The sequence below is a fragment of the Mixophyes fleayi genome, chromosome 6, assembly GCF_038048845.1.
Source record: "Mixophyes fleayi isolate aMixFle1 chromosome 6, aMixFle1.hap1, whole genome shotgun sequence".
Classification (NCBI taxonomy): domain Eukaryota; kingdom Metazoa; phylum Chordata; class Amphibia; order Anura; family Limnodynastidae; genus Mixophyes; species Mixophyes fleayi.
The window spans coordinates 51839306-51859600 of record NC_134407.1 but is presented as its reverse complement, the minus strand read 5'-3'; the positions used below and the strand labels follow the sequence as shown (position 1 = coordinate 51859600).

Here is a 20295-nt window from a genome sequence, read left to right as displayed (position 1 = left end):
GGTATATTTACTAAACTGCGAGTTTGAAAAAGTGGAGATGTTGCCTATAGCAACCAATCAAATTCTAGTTATCATTTATTTAGTACATTCTACAAAATGATAGCTAGAAACTGATTGGTTGCTATAGGCAACATCTCCACTTTATCAAACCCGTAGTTTAGTAAATATACCCCCAGGACTTATTCCAGGGCAGAGTAGAGGGCATGGGCTCCAGGACCCAGGTTCCAGCAATTCACCAAGGCAACTGTTTTACCAAAGGGTTTTTCTAGGTTCTGAAAAGTCCCAGGACTGGGCAGAACAATTGGGCTAACCACAGGAACATAGTACTACAAGTAACACTAATAACAGCCATCGCTTGCTTATTATCGCTATGTATGTGTCTGGTTTTAAACGGAAAATCCATTTTAAAAATGATCTGGGCACTGTTGTGTTTCACACTGAACCCTGATTCAATGGCCTTATAATGTACCTGGTTTGGCCTCATTGTTATTATATGTTGTGCATTATTGCTGTGTTTGATTTTTATTGATTTTTGTTTTTTATTCGTAATAATAATTACATTTTGTAGCAGTCTTCTTCTGTTTTACTATTATTGTTTTGGCCATATTTAATAACCAATAATACTAGCTAAGCTGGACTACTCCCTTAATACTCCGTCACCACCTGGAAAATATTTAGATGTGTATAATGTGTCTTTCTCTTATTGTTTCAGAGTAAGAGAAGGCTTAGACCAATGGATCTCAGCCTTCTGTTGCTTAGTACCCAAAATATGTGTATTAAAATACACTGAAATTAAAATTGACAGTGTAACTGTGTTGTGCTAGCATTCTAGCATCAAGTAGTATGTGTTGTACATTAGTAAACATAATATATATGTACATACATATACATTGCAGAGCCCATTGTAGTGACCAATGTGCTACATTGTACTTAATAATATGTAATGCATAGCCAATTCTAGTTACCACTATACAAGATGGAGCCTTTTCTCCTTACTAATCTATAATGCAGAACCATTGTGTTGACCAGAATGCACTGCATTGCTTATAGTGGTGACCCATGGTTTAAGTTTCTTCTGTTAACTCCAGCACTTTTCAGAGGTCAATAAAGTTTTGTTCACTCTGATCATTTGCCTGAGTTCATTGACAGAAAGGCAGCAAACACAGTCAGTCGCAGTGTTGGTGACATGCAATTATCATATACAAGCAACACCAGGTGGGAGTTAATAGGAATCGAAACTTGAATCATTGCATATTGGTGCACTGCCAATGTGATAGGTCGTACTGCTCATCATAGAAAACTTGCATTCCAAATCAGTGTCTGTTATTACTCACAGACTAGATCATCAAGGTTGGGAGATATCCCTTGACTTCTTACTGCCAGACTGTTGAATATATGGCATAAGAGTAAAAGTTATGGACAATCCCTCTTTACCCCCAATTTATGGCATCCTTGAAATAGCCCTTTGTCATATTTGCCAACTCTCCCTGAATGTCAGGGAGACTCCCTGAAATAGAGGTGATCTCCCTCACTCCCTGAAGAGTCTGGCATTCTCCCTGATGCTGAGCCAGTACAAGACGTGGTTGGCTTCACCATCTGTGGCATGATGACACAGTTCAGAAATTGTGTCCTGTGTCCATGTATTGATGCCTATGGAGGTGGCCATTTTAATGGAGACCAATATTTAATCAAAGACTGACAGGTAAGACAACATGACTTCAGTAATGGAGACAGAAATGTAGTAAAGAGCAGGACAACCTCCCGATTCTCACCCCCGCAATAGTGGCAGGGGCGAGGACCGGGGCGGGGCCTAATGGTGCAAGTATTGCATCATGGTGTGATTTGTCAAGCGCCGCCCCTGCACGCCCACCTCCCCCGGGATCTCTCTGAAGCCAACAAAGAAATATTGGCAAGTATGTCCTTTGTAGATGCAGACCTTCACTACCTCATAAATTCAGTTTAATCATATTGTTTCTGTGTGTCAGTGCTTGTTTTAGTGTTTTCTACTGCCTGTGATAGTCTACTGTAAACTGAATGTTATTTGTGCAGAACTGTATGCTATTTTGTGTCTGGATGTTGTCTACCAAAGTGTGTGTCTGTTTAAATGGTTGGAACATAAGAAAAGGCAATCTACAGTTCACATATCTTTTCCAGGTACCAGTGGCCTGATGTAAAGATACATGTTGATTATTATAGCACCAGAAGCGCTATTTGGCCACTTCTGATTGGCTGTTTGTGAATATAATCCCTCCAGCTGATAGTACTCCATTCATTAGGTTTGTGGCTATATTATGCCAAGTTGTAGCATCCTGTTCACACTTATTTGCTATTACCACTGGAACTGCTGCAGGAAAGATGATTTTCATTGGTAAACGATGAATGTGAGAGTGTTTGTATTTAATTACATTTTATTACAAATACGCAATTTTCCCATTTGTTAATAATACTGTCAATCTCTACACTATAGGTAGGCGAAAGTATTCTCATTTGTACACCTGATGTGGAAATAGTGCTGTGTTTTGAGTTGGATACATGGATGTACCTTATCTTGATGCATGTGTGGCTCAAAATACACACCTAAAAATGCAATTTTGCAACCACATTTTTAAGCGTACATTCAGGACATACAAATGCATCCATTTCTAATCCAGGCCTAACATTCTATTATTAAGTTCAGGACAACATGTTCATCTCTTAATGAAATATAGAACTTGTACAGGCTCTAGCCTAGTGTGTCACTGTATTTGAGTTGAAATTTACGTAATTATTTATGTGTGTAACCTGAAACAGATGTGGGTTTGTTTAATTATAATTACCTCTTGGGATAACTTAGAAGGCCAATTATGAGGGGTAAAAGAATGACTCCACTCTTAATTATTTGTAGGGAGCTAAAAATAGTAAAAATAGACACAATGGTATACCACCAGTAATATCATTAGTGATATAAATGTATATCAAGATCCTTCGGATTGCTTAATAATGAGATGTCTGCATTTTATTTTTCTCGCTCCTCAAATACATGATCAAAATGTAGATGAAATAGTTTAAGCTGCGTGAGAACAATTGTATTACTGTAAAAAGAATGGCAGCAGTGTCTGGTGATCATTTATGTTGCACCAACTGAGTTAATTGTTAACCCTCTGTCAGATGAGTGATTTAGTGATATAGGAAGCATTTTAGTGCAGGGGAGAGAAACTGACTCTCCAGCTATTGTGAACTATGAGCCCAACATGCAACAGGGCATTCTGGCACTTGTAGTTCCACAACAGCTGGAGAGCCTTGTGTCATAAATTTTAGTGCTGTGCATCTGCTGTAACATTCTGTGACAATGGGCGTCAACTTGAAATCTTATTGATTTGACACCATCAAAATTTTTGTCTCAAATTTTAAAACATCCATCTGACAAGATATCGCTGTGTAAAATATTGTTGCATGAAAATCGCTTGACTGATGGAGCGTTAAGTGTTTGACAGCTCCACTCTTACCACTTAAGTAATATAATTGGGTTCCTGAAAGCTTGTCTTTATAATGCAGTGTAAGTTCATATTAACACAGGTATCTAATTTTATATCAACGCTCAGCTTTTTGCAATAATCAAAGTGCCGTCATCGACTGTACAAGTTAAGTTAGCAAATTTGTACTCTGTTTTCAGAAATTAACTGTTATTTTGTATATTGTTTTAATCTGTCTCCTGTAACAACCACTGTAGACATCTGTCACTGTAATATTTTCCTTATTGTCTTGTTCTTCTTCAACTAGACTGAGCTAGAGAAAGACCTCTATCAGTACGAGTCTGAGTTAGAGGCAGATTTAGAGAGAATGGACAAGTGTTATAAAGCTTCTGATAAAATGGTATGAAAGTTATTTTTCTACTGTTAATTTGCCTAAATATTGCTGCAAGTTTGGGAATGAAGAAAAGCTTATCTCATAACATCACTAATCCCAACTGCAACCTGGCCTGTGGAATGACCATGTAACGTGTTCCACTTTGCTATATGTAGTATTCTACTTCCGCTGTGATGTACGTTCCAAGTACTTGTAGGATTCCGGCTGTGCATGTCTGACTATAGAGAATTGTAACATCTGGCTGGCATGATCTCATATGATCTCAGTCCTGGCTGTCAGGACATATGAAGGTGCATTCTCATGTAGAACCATTTCCCCTTAAAACACAAGAGACTTTTAGGATTTAAATGACTAATCACGTTCTCCACTAATGTAAGATTATTATATCTAGAGACACTGACCCACACCCACTATACAAGTACAGCAAAGTATGCACATTTTAACAATAAAGTTTGTTAAATTTGGTTGGTGTACAAAGCCAGCCTCCAATATTTGACATTTAGTTGCCATTACAGTAATAATTAAGAAGACAATATATAGGTTTCTCATAGTTTTGTTGTAAAGCTGTATACTTATTTCTATATAAAGTGAATACTTTGGTAAAAAGGAAATACTTTTATAGCTGTTTTCAGGCTAGAAATATTAGGATTTGCCCTGATTAATGTGGGCAGAGGGCACCCTGGGCAGAGGGCACTCTGCCCCCATTGCCAGCTGTTTATTGCATAGAGATACCAGTCCTAATATCAGTCATATACTTCACAATAATACCAAATAACATGATTCTAAACTGGAAAAGCAAGTCCTATTCTTGTAAGAAACAAATACATAGACCAAGATGCTGATTATAAGACTTGCAGGATGGCAACTAAGCTACACATTAATGCTATCCCAGGGCTGACTTGCCGGATGTGCCCTTTATTTCTGTAGCTTCCTTGTGACCTACTATGTATGCATCTATATGACATCATTTAATAGGTTTCATCTCATGGCAATATACAGACAAACCAGAGAGCGTGTCGGACAGCACTTTGATGCATTTACAAGTAGTTAGTGATGGTCGCATTGATTTTAAAGGGTACCATCTAAAAAGTGTACAGTACACACATTATATCTGTGCATACCCACTGCTACATTAGTAATACAATATATTGTACCTTTATTTACATTCAATAATAAAACAATATAGCTGGTTTGTATCTATGATATAGCGTCAATAAACAAATACAGTTTCTAGGAACACACGTTTCTGCCAGCAGGTCACGTCTGTTACTCATCTGGTCGCAAGAGTTTACTATTAAAAATATTTTGTTCTAAATTGTTAGCACATAATATTTACTAATAATAAAACATCACTTGGAGAGTAATAATACAGGCTGAGAATAAATAAAAGTGCAGTGCAGATGGTCAATATAAAGACCAATTTTATTGACAGGGATAAAGCCTTATTGGTGCAATCTTAAAAACTGTAACAAACGACATATAAGTGTTGTTTACAGCTGTCCCTTTTATAGTGTGTACAACACTGTAACAATATATGTGTGACATGCCGATCTCTTAGATTCAGCATCATTGCAGAAGTTATTCCTGCAATCCGAGAAAATCAATTAAGAAAATATGTCAGAGCGTTTTTTCTATATTAGCATGGACGCTAACAAATAAGGGGAGCCCTTAACTCCCAATTATCTTCCTTTACAATTGTATGATAATCCTGTCCTGAACTACACTGAGCCAGTGCTTACATGCCTCCCTCTGATTAAATATTTATTCCTGCATGTTGGTTCTACAAGATGCACCTCAATTGTATATTGTGTATCCGTTGAAATGTGTTGTGTCTTGTTGCTCTGCTGTTTGCTTGTCTTTGCTTGCAAGGCTTTGGCTGATCAGTACATTGCTTCTGTAATTGCCATCCAGAGATGTGAATATGTGTCATGTACTACTTCATAAAGATTTGCCTCATATATATATATATTGAGAAATGCTTCTGTTGTGCACTTTGTCATCCCGACTTGTATTGATGCTGCAATTTTGTTCACTTTTCGAATAAGTTGGCCACAGTGATGGGATTGTCCAATTTGATTGTCTGTGTGACCTTAAATGATGGGGTCTTGATGATTAAATTGGAAAAAATTTACATCTGAAAATCCAGTTAGCCAGATGACCACATTGGCATCTGTGTGCAGTTATCTACATACCAAACTGCATGGGAACCAACACAGACCTGATCTGTCTGATTTGGTTATTGGCCGGTATTCGGAAACCTGCGGCTTTAATCTTTCCAATCGCGTTCCTCGCTGTCTCTTGTGTAAGACCCTTTTCATTTTACATTACATTACATACACCAACTACTTTAAATGTTAAATTTGTGTGTAAAATGTAGCCAAATGTATGAACAAATCTTACTATCTATTAAACTAAACTTAAAAAGTACCATGGAATCCATATTTTGTCTGTGTGTACAGAACAAATTTTCTTCCTTGCATTGATAAATATCAGTATTCTTGATATGACATCACATCTAATCAAAATACCGGTAACAACAATTATTTGGGAATAGTGGCACGGTTTGGTACTGGGTGTGGGGACTTGCTAACATTGGTGCGTTGTGAAATAGCCCATAGCTAATACTTTGCAACTAACTTAAATCAGTCTAGTGCAAGTTTGACTACTTACAGCAAATCGGCTGCTGTGGGGTCCTGTAGACATATTTGTTACAAAATCACACTCAAAATGTCTGTACTCCTATTTCGGTGTGATGGACAACTCAATCCTATAGTGTATAACTGTAGAAATATATAGTATTCTTTATGTTGCGTTACCACCTAACAGCCTACAGGTGTGATAACTTCTGTTAACTATGATCCTGAAATCCTATCTCTAATCAGCAGTATTGAATACCCCTGTGTATAGACTGGGTCTTAGTGGGGGATTCAGGAAAATTAGCGGAGATTCCTTACAGTACTAAGTGGTAATGTGCACAGCTGGACATCGCAGAGAATTGAATTCCCACTTAGAATACAGACTCTCCAACATAACCCTTGACATAATGCCCTGCACTCACGTTTCCACTTAAATTACTATTGCAGTTCCCTCTGCTGAATTAATCAATTGATGCTTTATTTAACACCAATTACTTCAGCACAGGTAGCTGCAGTAGTAAATCTAGTGTTAAGTTCTGGATGATCTGAATATAGTGAAGAGAGGAAGATCATCATCTAATAAAATAAACTGTAGCATATGTATATAAAATAACATTTCAATTCTATTTAAAAAGACTAAATCCCATTTTGATTATATTTTAGATCTGAATGTAATAACACCCTTGTATAATGCCAATAGTACTTCATTTTGCTCCATATATTTTAATAATCATATTTTAATAGCAAGACCGTTTTGTGTGCACCATTGGTGTCACTGTACTATAGTTAGTGGTTCAATTGAAAATGTGATATATTATAACTACATATAGCACTAAAATATAGTGGTTTCATTACGTCACAATTTAATATCTATAAATTGACCAGTTATATACACTTATCATTGAATTATCATTCTAGTATGTACAGTGTAAGCACACAATTATTTTACATTCATAGGATTTGACTGTACATTAAAACTATGCATTATGAGAAACCATTGCACTTATACCAGTCTTTCTAATTTTGCTCAATTTAAAAAATGAGGACAATTTGGTTAGATTCTGGGACTGTAACTAGGGTAGATGGAAGGATCCTTTGACATTTGAATTACTAAGGGATTTTATTTTATATTTCTAATTAGGCGTAGGCTTTCTTGATGAGTTTTACACTTATGTGTGATTGCACCTCTCCAGTAGGAAGTGTGTTTGAAAACAATTACAGGCTTGCTATTCTTACACCAGCTGCTTATCTGTCTGTGCTGCTACTTTGTAGGCAGTGACTCATTCACAGACATAAAAAGAGGCTAGTCATTAAGGAACCTGGCGCTGTGACTGCTCTCAATTCTGGCTCTCTTTAGACATGAGCGCACATCGTGGTGGCTAATGTTTTCACGTAGTCATGGAGGTACAGTGGCCAAATGTTGGTGGGATATTGTCTGATTGTTCTCAATGTCAATCACTTCTTTTCTTGGATTCTTGCAGAACGCAGCTGTGAGCCGCTCAGACGATCTGCCATCCTAGTAAGTTTCATTCTTCTCATGCTTGTTTGTTTGTGTGCACATAACAAATACGTAGAGCTTGCCAAGTGAGGATGCATTTCATTTTATGTTTTATTATGGTTATTATGCAAGACTTTTACTTCCAGAGAAGACAGTTTAATCTATTTCAGCAACGACTGTAACATTTAAATGCCTTAACTAGGTCATGCATATTTAGCACATACTTCAGTATTTTAATGAAGCCTCCTGTTGTTTTCATATGTGTGGCATACAATGGCTTTCTTAGTCTCAGTGTTTGCTTTTAGGTTTATATGAATTATTGACAAGAAGACTTTTTTGCTGGCTCAAACTCTCCATTGTATGGAATCTGTGCTCCTTGAAATGTTCGTAATTAGTGAAAATCAATGGTTTGGAAATAAAAATCAGGATACAGAGACCATTCCTTATATATATATTTATTCATCACCTCCTCCCCTGCTATATATATCATCTCCATCTCCTGTTATATGTATCATCCCTCTATGGATACCTACAACATCATCAATAGCAGCTATCTATATCAACCAGTGCACATTAGTTATTTTATTGCCATCATTATTATTAGATTGCCATTTTTTTTAAACCACTATTTGGCCTTCTTGTGTATCAATGGCTGTGTATACCTGAGCTAAGTAGGACGATGGTGGTTCTCCTGTAGCAGATTGGACATATAGGCTCCATAGGGCCTGGCGCAAGTCTGTTTTTATTCTTGCACAAAATATGCATTTTCCTACTGTATATGCGCAAACTAAATGTGTATTCATAAGTCTGAAGTAAGATTGTTGTGTATCTTAATTTGTGTCCCCTTACGCCTGGAGAGGTGGACCGGGGTGAGGGAAGCAGCATGCAAGCATAGGCCGAATACCGTAACAGTCTGTTGCTGTATAATTAGAGGCAGCCGCAGAGGCACCTGCAGGAGGTGTGCTGTTACCTGCTCACACTGGAGCAAAGGTGAGCACAGACCTTTGTAGTGTATAGAAAATAATGAATACAAGATGGAGAAAAGCATGCTCCCTCCCGCTCGGGCTGATCCCACTATAACAGGGAAACGCACAACATGGGGTCCCCCAGCCATCCCCAGCCTGTCCAGCATGAGACTGCAAAAAAATAAAAGCTGCCAACCCCAGCCCCCCCCCCCCCTTCCCCTACACACGCACATGTAAGAAAAAACAGCCCTGTGCTGATGGCACTGGGTCTCCTACCAACACACCTGGCCGGTGGGTATTTGGGTAATAATGTTGCCAGTATGGTCTGGCAGCCATGGGTATGCTGTCACTTGTAACTTTACCCAACATACCCGAGCAGTTTATTGCTGCTAGTAGTGCCATATATGCTATTTATTTATTTTTTACTTCTACTATTACCCACACCCACCAACCAGGGGCGTTGGGAGGATCCCCAGTGCTATCTTCACCGATAGGATGGGAGCCGCATTTATTTTGCAGGCCCAGTTCCACTAGGGAATTCAACCCCGTGCGGGACAGACAAGGAGGCACACCGTTTTTTCATTATTTTTAAAATGTAGAAACACCTGTCATGATCACCAAGTCGCATGTGGCAGAATAATGATATGCTTAAAGTGTATGTTGATGCACTTTAAATGTATTTCCATACTGTTAGCAATCCTATTTTGACTTGGGCGAATCTTGATGTGCAACTCAAAATAACTATGTAAATGCAGCATGCATTTTATGTGTACTTTTTAAGGACAAATGTCTCCAGCTGTAAATGACCATCCGTAGTGACTGTCAGGCTTGCACAAATGCATTGTGTGGGTTGGCTGATTAATACACAGGGGTAGGGGTTGTGATGTCATAGCAGCTCACATCATTCCAGTCTCATATTTTCCGATCTGTATTATGTACGACACTGTCCTAAAGATGTGGGAGAGGTTTCAGCATCTGTGATAGATCACTGGAGCTCTGTTAAAAAATATTAACTACCCACTCTATGGGGTTAACACTAAACAGTGTATATTACCATCAATGTTTATATCTGAAATTTCAATTCCGGGGTTTAGTGATCCTTTAAAGCACTCTTATTAATTACATATGTTCCCTTTTGTTAAAGTACATCCATCACCTATACACGGTGTTGGCAGCTACACAACTACTGAGCCTATCATTTCATGATGAATTTGTGATGGTACATGAGGCACAAACCTCCTCGTGCCTCAGTGTGGTCACTAGTTCCTAGTGAATTGACCAGCTGCATTCTCATGAATATTAGTTAAGCCCACAAATAGGACACCTCCATCTTATGTAAATGACAGATTCCTTCTCAAGTCATTCTTCCTTCTGTCCTTGGTTCACCCTACAGAATCTTATGTATTTATTGTCCCCTAATAAAACCAATTGGGTATTTATTTGCTTGTTGAAGCCACGTATTGATTAATGTGTGAGTTTGTTGCATGCTATTTATGAAGATAACATTAACATAAATAAGAGTTATAACTGTGATAACATTCTGTTTATTTTATATAATGTGTTCTCTCTCTCTCTACTTACTAATACCACTTTCATACTGCCGCCCTGGCAATATCCCGGGTTGTTAACCCGGGATATTGCCGGGGCACAGGGCAGTATAGATAACAAGATTCCCGGGTCGGGCGGGTTCATACTGCACCTGCCCGACCCGGGTTTTAGGAAAAAAAAAAGGGTTAAAAAAGATTTTAATTAAAAAAAAATACATAAGAAATGTTTACTTAACTTTTTTTCAGCCAGCGGTGTCTCCGGTGCGTTGCCGGCTGTCAGGGGGACCTCTGGGTACTAAAATGACGTCATTTCTAGTCCATTAGAAATTACGTCATTTTAGTACCCAGAGGTCCCCCTGACAGCCGGCAACGCACCGGAAACACCGCTGGCTGAAAATAAGTTAAGTAAACATTTCTTATGTATTTTTTATTAATTAAAATCTTTTTTTTAACCTCACAATTTATTTTTTTTACAGTATGAATGGTGAGACCCGGAAATTACACGGGTTGCACCATTCATACTGCAGGCGAGCTGGGTCCAACACGGGAATTACCCCTCGCAAAATCCCGGGTCTAAGTCCCGGGATTTTGTGGTTGGACTATTCATACTGCACCAAGACCCGGGTTTTTCAGCGTGCCTCTGCAAAAACACGGGTTTTTGGTGCAGTATGAATGGGGTATCAATGGTGCACTCAGGGAGAACATTTGGTGATTTCTGTGATTTATTAAAGAATGCCTGAAAAACATAGATATATTATTGAACTGTTTTTGTTTAATTGTAATCTGGGTGTGGGTCACTCTCAGCTAATAATATCTGCTGTGCTTATATGTGATGTGTAAGCGTGTTTTAAGCTAATGTTACACAGCATGTTACTGATTCATAAAATGACTGTAGACTCTGGAATGTGTGTGGGTTTGGCAGCATGAAGTCATTTTGACAACATTAACAAGATCTATAAAGCGTGACTAGAGCATAGTTGAAGCGGCCTTTGAAAGCAAATACAACAGAGCATGCTGGAACTTGTAGTTTCAAACTAACTGGGGAGCCACATAGAGCTTTGTACATTACTTTATTAGAATGTTTGAACTACTTTGTATGTATCTTATAGTCGAGGCTGAACTGTTCTGCCTTTATTTTGTTTTTCCTGGTTATCAGAAGAGCTCTGTACAATACAAACATGTATTAGTTGCTCAGTGGATGCTGCCATATTTCTGGAAAAAAATATCCCACTCCCCCAGCCAGATTTCAATTCATTAAATAAATTAAAATTCATGCATGTATTCAAACCATTTTTATGTATTTAAGGCTATAAGGGCCGACATAAAATCCACATGCATGTGTTTGAACAACATACCTTATTGCAAACAATGCTTATACTCCATATATAGTATGTATAGAAACAAACACGATATGCTACATATATGATACAGCATACTAATCTACCCACACATTTTTTACATTTTTTATCTAGGCAAGGAAAGTATTTTCTTTGCATTTCATTCATCACTTTGCTGCCCATTTAAAGGGCTTATGAAACCACTCAGTACTGCACTGAGGTAATTTAAATAGGGAAGATTTTTCTTTGCGTTCTTCTGTGAATTTCTGCCTTTATATGAGCATTATTTATTTATGTTGCCCCAGGAAGTACTACACAACTCTGCTTTGCTTTCTACATTGAATACAGTGCTGGATTAAGGCTTTTGGGTCCCAGAGCTCCATTTTCACCCTCATTCTTGTACCTCTCTCATTGCTACACCCATTTTTGTACCTCTCTCATTGCTGCCCCCATTCTTGTACCTCTCTCATTGCTGCCCCCATTCTTGTACCTCTCTCATTGCTGCCCCCATTCTTGTACCTCTCTCATTGCTGCCCCCATTCTTGTACCTCTCTCATTGCTGCCCCCATTCCTGTATCTCTCTCATTGCTGCCCCCATTCTTGTACTTCTCTCATTGCTGCCCCCATTCTTGTATCTCTCTCATTGCTGCCCCCATTCTTGTACCTCTCTCATTGCTGCCCCCATTCTTGTACTTCTCTCATTGCTGCCCCCATTCTTGTATCTCTCTCATTGCTGCCCCCATTCTTGTATCTCTCTGATTGCTACACCCATTCTTGTATCTCTCTCATTGCTACACCCATTCTTGTATCTCTCTCATTGCTGCCCCCATTCTTGTATCTCTCTCATTGCTGCCCCCATTCTTGTACCTCTCTCATTGCTGCCCCCATTCTTGTACTTCTCTCATTGCTGCCCCCATTCTTGTATCTCTCTCATTGCTGCCCCCATTCTTGTACCTCTCTCATTGCTGCCCCCATTCTTGTACTTCTCTCATTGCTGCCCCCATTCTTGTATCTCTCTCATTGCTGCCCCCATTCTTGTATCTCTCTGATTGCTACACCCATTCTTGTATCTCTCTGATTGCTACACCCATTCTTGTATCTCTCTCATTGCTACACCCATTCTTGTATCTCTCTCATTGCTACACCCATTCTTGTACCTCTCTCATTGCTGCCCCCATTCTTGTACCTCTCTCATTGCTGCCCCCATTCTTGTACTTCTCTCATTGCTGCCCCCATTCTTGTATCTCTCTCATTGCTGCCCCCATTCTTGTATCTCTCTCATTGCTGCCCCCATTCTTGTATCTCTCTCATTGCTACACCCATTCTTGTATCTCTCTCATTGCTGCCCCCATTCTTGTATCTCTCTCATTGCTGCCCCCATTCTTGTACCTCTCTCATTGCTGCCCCCATTCTTGTACCTCCCTCATTGCTGCCCCCATTCTTGTACCTCCCTCATTGCTGCCCCCATTCTTGTACCTCTCTCATTGCTGCCCCCATTCTTGTACCTCTCTCATTGCTGACCCCATTCTTGTACCTCTCTCATTGCTGACCCCATTCTTGTACCTCTCTCATTGCTGACCCCATTCTTGTACCTCTCTCATTGCTGTCCCAATTCTTGTACCTCTCTCATTGCAGTCCCCATTCTTATACCTCCCTTATCGCCCCCCCTTGTACCTCTCATCGCCCCCCTTTGTACCTCTCTCATCGCCCCCCCTTGTACCTCTCTCATCGCCCCCCCTTGTACCTCTCTCATCGTGCCCCCCCTTGTACCTCTCTCATCGTGCCCCCCCCTTGTACCTCTCTCATCGCCCCCCCCCTTGTACCTCTCTCATCGTGCCCCCTCCCTTGTACCTCTCTCATCGCCCCCCCCTTGTACCTCTCTCATCGCCCCCCCCCTTGTACCTCTCTCATCGCCCCCCCTTTTAACTCTCTCATCGCCCCCCCTTTTAACTCTCTCATCGCCCCCCCCCCTTGTAACTCTCTCATCGCCCCCCCTTGTACCTCTCTCATCGCCCCACCCCCCGTGTACTTCTCTCATCGCCCCCCTTGTACCTCTCTCATCGCCCCCCTTGTACCTCTCTCATCGCCCCCCCTTGTACCTCTCTCATCGCCCCCCCCCTTGTACCTCTCTCATCGTGGCCCCCCCTTGTACCTCTCTCATCGTGGCCCCCCCCTTGCACCTCTCTCATCGTCCCGTCCCCCCCTCTTTTTTTTTTTTTCTCATTGCCACCCTCCACGCCTCTCTCATTGCCCTGTAGTTGGGACAGCATTTGTGCCACTGTGCTGCGTGCTTCTTGCTGCTCAGTCAGGAAATGAGGACACCTCTCTGAGCACTGCATTGTGGGCTGCCTGACATCTCCTCAGGAAGGCTCTGACCATGCTCAGAGTCGTCTGTGCAGTCAGATTAGCCTCATGCATTTAAAAGTGAAACTACTAACTTTCTCCTGTGGCATGGGCTAGATGCTGGGGTGCCCCCTGAATCTGCCTCTGATCTAGTGTAATCCGGTGGATTCAACTTTGAGCTATGAAACTTTGCCTGCTCATATGAAGATATGGCAGATTAGGAGAAAACCAAATAAAAACAATTAATTAGTCAAAGTTGCAGGAGGTCACAAATTAATAAAGCTATTTGAAGGATGAAGGCCTCTTGACCTAACTGATCATACAATATAAGTCCTAACCACATAGTTGATAACTGTCCATACTCTTCAGGGACAGTCCCATACTTTGAAGAAGTCTGAAAACTTTGATCCCTGGAAATATCCCTGTTTATCAGTGCCGACAAACTGCACAGTATGGATTCTCTCATTATTTTTGTTGGATTCAATACTCTCTGTCCATAGTTTCTATCTATGCTTCTGAAGAGGAGATCACATTATAACCAGGCCAGTAATCATAGCATGATGTAGATGATAGATCTCTATACACCACCTAGTCTGTACCATATGTTACAAGCTTCAGTTGCAGTTTCCCTTGAAATTATTTAAAAATGTTGGCAACCATGTAACCCTAGAGCTAACTGTCTCTAAATTATTACCTATAGTACCTCCAAGACTGCCCTAGGTCTACATGTGCAAGAAACCCATACACAGCATCAGTTATGTTCTAGCTCTGCGCCTTCTAAACAAGTAACCTCGGTAACAGTGGTTTTGTCCTTAGGACCATGAAAAGGTGCAAATCCTAAATATCTCTTTGTTAAAATATGATCATTTTCTGAAGATACAAATGCTTAGCAAATAGCGCCACAACGGGACAAAATGTTATTACATATCCATGAATATAAGTATCGTGTTAAGGATTACCTATATAGGTGGGACTGGATTAAGGTCCAGATTCCTTGCTGAACTAGACCAGTATCTGCCTTCTCTGAAAGTAAAATGTCTCCTTTCAGTACCTAATGCGTAAGCATCAATAGGTCTGTGTGGTGGTAATGGTTAAAGACAAATACTGTGTGTTATTAAGTGTACAGTATCTTAAATGCTTAATGACAACTTTGAGGATTAAACATTAGGCAAAAAATTATTCCTGGCTGTCAGAACATCTTCATACTTTTTGCTCAGTTGTAACAAGCTAATATTTAGCATCCCACATACATACATACATACATACATACATACATACATACATGGGATAATGTATCCCCATACCAGAAATGGTGAGGAGTCCCTTAACCATATAAATATAACATGCTCCGAGGTGACCTCTCCTATCCATAATACTTCATACTTCATTCCTTCTATTACATACGTTTTCCTAATGAACACTGAGGTGATGACACCAGAACTCACTGTTTATACAGATTATTTACAGGAGTTTATAAACATATTAATATCACTTGTATATTATTTGAAAATAATACACAAATATCATTGTATAAATGGTGGGTTCTGATGTAATCACCTAGGTGGTCATAAGGAAGACAAGTATTACATGGAATAATGCACGTTATTAAGGATATTAGAAATCACCTCTGTGATCTGTGTTAAAGCTCTTGGCCTTTGGTCTCATCCCTTTATCTGATCACTGAACTCTTTGATGGGTTAAAGGACATTTTGCTGCAGGTGTAGGTGCAGGTAAGCACATTCCATGCAGTGCAGTCCCAAGTGTATTAGAACCCTCTGCATAACATGCCTCCAAGGTAACCTCACTGCTGGCAGGACTGTGCTGATTCTAGAACCCTGTAAAGGGGTGTGATGTGGGTGTAATTTTGCGGGTATCAGTACATGGTTAGATTGATCAGGGGCTGATTCCATTTTTGAAAGGTTCGGAGGTATGTCATATATGCTGAACATGATTATAACGTCATATATTTTTTAAACTACTTATCTTTAATAAATATTTAACTTGTAGAGCTCAGAAAATATGAACAACTACAGCTGTAGGTTATAGCTAGTGTTGTATGCTGTTGTGCACATTATTTGTACTATGGAAATAATTCACTCAAACTTAAATTTGCAAACTCTGTAGGACTTTCCCATGTTCTCCTAGCATAAGGTGTCCAGCTGGAGGCCCAAAGTCCGCATGTGGCTCTACAGGGCTGTTTTGTGGCCCATAACTCCCTCAGAACCTTTATAGATCTATTTTATGACAACACTTTTTATGGAATCTGGCTCACAAATGTACATTTTTGTAACATGTGCGGTGATTTATGAAGGAAAACGTGCTCAGCAGAGCTCTAGTTGTAAATGTGGGTAACATCATTTACCAATAAAGTCACCAGTAAGAAGTTCTCATTAATAAATTCATATTTCAGTTAGAGATGTTCACTGACCCCCGTGAACTGGTTTTGGATCTGGATTAGCTTTGTGTTTTGGTTTTGGCAAAATCGCCCTCGTGTGGTTTTGGTTTTGGATCTGTATTTTTTAGAAAAGTTGCTAAAATATGCTAAAATAACATAATTGTGCTATTTTTTGTTCCTACATTATTTTTAACCTCAATAACACTAATTTAAAGTCATTTGCAGTCAGTTTTGACCACCTCACAGGTCACAATATTATTTTCATACACTTTCAAACAAAGACTGCAGCAGTTCTTGCCAGTGATAAGAAGAAGGCCATTGTCATGTCTGGGCATAAGACCAAAAAATCCACCTCTTATGTGCGGGATTGTTTTTACACAAATCCTGACAAAGTTGGCTAGCCATTTGTAAACCACAGTCAGTAGAGGTAGGGACCTTAACCATCTGGGAACCTCATCCATGTTACGCCATTTGAAGCAAGTTCATGGAAGATCAGTGAAAAATCAGAAACTTATGCTAAAAAAATAACAACAAGCAGTCCAGCATTAGCAACCTCCCTTCTCTCATATAGATCCCAGCACCTGCAATCTACACGTGTACCCCAACACCTTTATCATCAATATCCTCACAAGTGATCGGAGTTAGACCTGCATCCAAGTTGCTAATGTGAGATGACTCCTCCCCTATCCAGGACTCCTCAGAAGAATCTTTGAGCGTTCGGCCCACTGCTGCTGCTGGGACTGGATCTTCAACAAAGAAGCAGACCAAGAAGAAGACTACTAGTAGTTTACAACAATTGACTGTTAAACAATCCTTAGCAAGATTGAAAGCTACAAAAGTGGAAGCTGCTCAAATCAATTTATAGGCCATAACAGGTGCTGAAAGGGTGGGGTTATCCTGCAAGGAACATACACACAACATTTTTTCCCCCAGCACACTGCTATAGCCAGCAACAGATCTGCCATTTCTACTGTAGATAAAAATGCAAAAGTCTTTGTTGCACACATTTGCAAATGTATGTTTAAGCCATCCTGCCACGCCAAGGCGATTGAAAGCTGTCACCCAGTCGCAAAGCGACTCACAGACGCCATGGCGACTATGCTAATATTAGATCTGCGTCCAATATCCAGCTATGTCTTTATTTCCCACTGTCCCAGATCGCAAGAGATGCAATGAGCTCCTGGTCAGCAGGCTGACAGCTCAAGTGGTACATAACACAACGACGTCTCCTCCTTCAGTTTCTCTGCCAACTGCTTCTAGGAAAAAACTAAGCTTTCCCAAGACACCCAGTGGTGATGAAGATGAGTCGGCACAACATTTTGACATTTGGGCTGGTCTAAAAGAATTGCCCAAAAATCGTGATAGTTCTGCCATAAAATGAATTACAAATTCCATGAGGAAGGCCATTATTGGCAATTATATCAAAGTACACAGACTTCTGTGATGGTGGATTCCAGCGGGGATGAATTAGTATTGTTTGAGGAAGATGTACACAATGATGAGGGAGAATATGATGACAGTGTAGATATCAGGTGCTGAAATCTAGCTAAGAGAATGGAGCTACCTGATGCTGGTATGCTTGGTAATATTTTGGGTAGAATGGCATCTTCGCAATTTTATGTTATTCTACAGTAAACTTTCACCTTTATTAGAGAGGTTTGTTGTTGTTTTTCATTAAAAAGGTACAAGTTTTTTATTTACATTTTTGTTTCCCTGACTTAAATCCACTATGCACTTGAACAAAAGCTTTAGCTCATGAGGTAGAGGGATTACTATCATCATGATTGAGACTGGAGAGTGACAACAACAATGTCACCCCTCCTGTTTCTGTATGAGCTATGGCACAGTAGAATGTCACTGGAGACTTTTAAGAACACTGACAGCCTTATTACAATTTTTGATTCAGCACTGAACCCTGCCACCTCTCCTGTTCCTGAGTGAGCTATGGCACAGTAAAATGTAACTGCAGATTTAGACCAAGCCAGCCAGCCAGCCCTGTAATTTCTATTTCAGCAATGACAATTAGCAATTCTGCAATGGAGCTCTCCTCTTTGTGTGTCACCTATATAACACCGTACAATTTGACTGTAAAGTCAGAAGAAAAGCCTGCCAGCCCTAATATTTGTATTTCAGCAATGACAATTAGCAATGGAGCTCTCCTGAATGTCACTATAGACTTTGAAGAACACTGCTACACCTCCTCTTTGTATTCTACCTATGTTGCTGCCCAACTGCTCTATAGACTGTGCTACCCCTTCTGTGTCCCTCTGTGAAATGGTGCTGGATCGCGGTGGAGGGTGGTACTTATAGAATCCAAAACTCCCGAGATCCGACGACGTAACAATGACGTTTTGCCTCGTTTTCAATTCCGAAAAAGCGCGAAGTACCAAGCCGGCTCGGCTCGGCTCGGTACTCTGATCTGCTAAGTTTGGGTATGTTCGGTTCTCGGGGGAACCGAGCCTGAGCATCTCTAATTTCAGTACCGCAGTCCGCAGTTAGCATTTATAACACAATTTCTTTTAGCCGATCTTCACCTGCTTTCCTGGGGGTTCTATTTACCCTGGTATGTTTCTTCTTCCTCCTTCTGAATAAAATCAGTTTATAATGTTTGCTGGAATAAAAACTGCCTAGAAAATAAATATTGTTCTTAAGTCTGATAATTACGATTTTATTTCTGGTAATGTTAATGCTCCCTGCTTATTTATTTTTAAATCCTAATTTTTTACCAACCATATATTAGGGTCTTTTTTAAAAACTAATGCATAGATATCATGCACAAAAGTTGCAGTAAATCAAAGCAACCACTCAGTTGTCTTATTTCATTTTGAGAATGAAAACTCTCTGGTTGCTATTGGTTACATCACCTGTTTTCCTAAATTTCCCTCATGTGTTTTTTTTGCAGTCATTGTCAAGACTTTTTCTATATGTTTCTTGACCACCAAGTATTACATCTGTATATATAAAGTGTGAGATGCTTGTAATGTAAACAAAAGCAATAAAATGACACATTTACACATTACCTTTCTAATAGTGCACCTTAAAAAGTTGTCACATGGTTTTACATTGTAAAACGGGTTAAAATGAATTGTTCCGCAGGCACTGACCCATATAACTTCATTGTGTTGTTAATTCACTTGACGTGCGGGGGGGCTGCACCTTTATTCTCACTCCTTGCAAACATTCACATTCTTTCAAGATTATGAAACCGATTAAACAAACACTAATGAACAGGAAAATAGGATTTGCCAAACGTTTCCTCACTGCGTGAATGGCAACAAGTCTTGTCTGACAGAGGCGTTTTCTTTCTTTCCTAGTTCTTATACACCTAGCTACCACTTCAGCCGAGGGACCGAGACCTCGCCAGAGCCTCCACTGTCTGAGAATGAAAGGCAGATCTACAAGAATGTTTTAGAAGGAGGAGATATCCCGTTCCAGGGACTGAGCAGCCTGAACAGACGCCCCTCCAGCTCTGCTTCCAATAAAGGTACTTGATCCAGAAACATCACTGCGGCCTTAACAGGTTTTTCTTGCTGCTGTGCACTTGTGTGTACTCATATCTAAGATATACAGAGACGTATATATTAATACACTATATAGTCACACAGAGCTATGGGGACTGTCTTCTAACATTAGAGAATGTGAGATCACACAACTTCACCACATCTCTTACAATAATCAGACACACTAAGAGCCGTAGATAGCTTCAGGGTTAAATCCAACTACAAAGT

At 39.9% G+C, this 20295-nt stretch overlaps 1 protein-coding gene across 36 annotated transcripts in view; it reads left to right on the top strand.

Moving 5' to 3' along the window:
- Positions 1–20295, top strand: part of LOC142161173 (sorbin and SH3 domain-containing protein 1-like) — a 283529-nt gene that overhangs the window by 224676 nt on the left and 38558 nt on the right. For 33 of the 36 annotated variants that reach the window (XM_075216482.1, XM_075216484.1, XM_075216500.1 and 30 more), the window contains 3 exons: positions 3760–3852; positions 7964–8001; positions 19882–20051. In XM_075216482.1, coding sequence (XP_075072583.1) covers positions 3760–3852; positions 7964–8001; positions 19882–20051 — 301 coding nt within the window. The remainder of the gene's footprint in view (positions 1–3759; positions 3853–7963; positions 8002–19881; positions 20052–20295) is intronic. The other 3 variants (XM_075216502.1, XM_075216499.1, XM_075216493.1) reach the window with 1 other exon arrangement.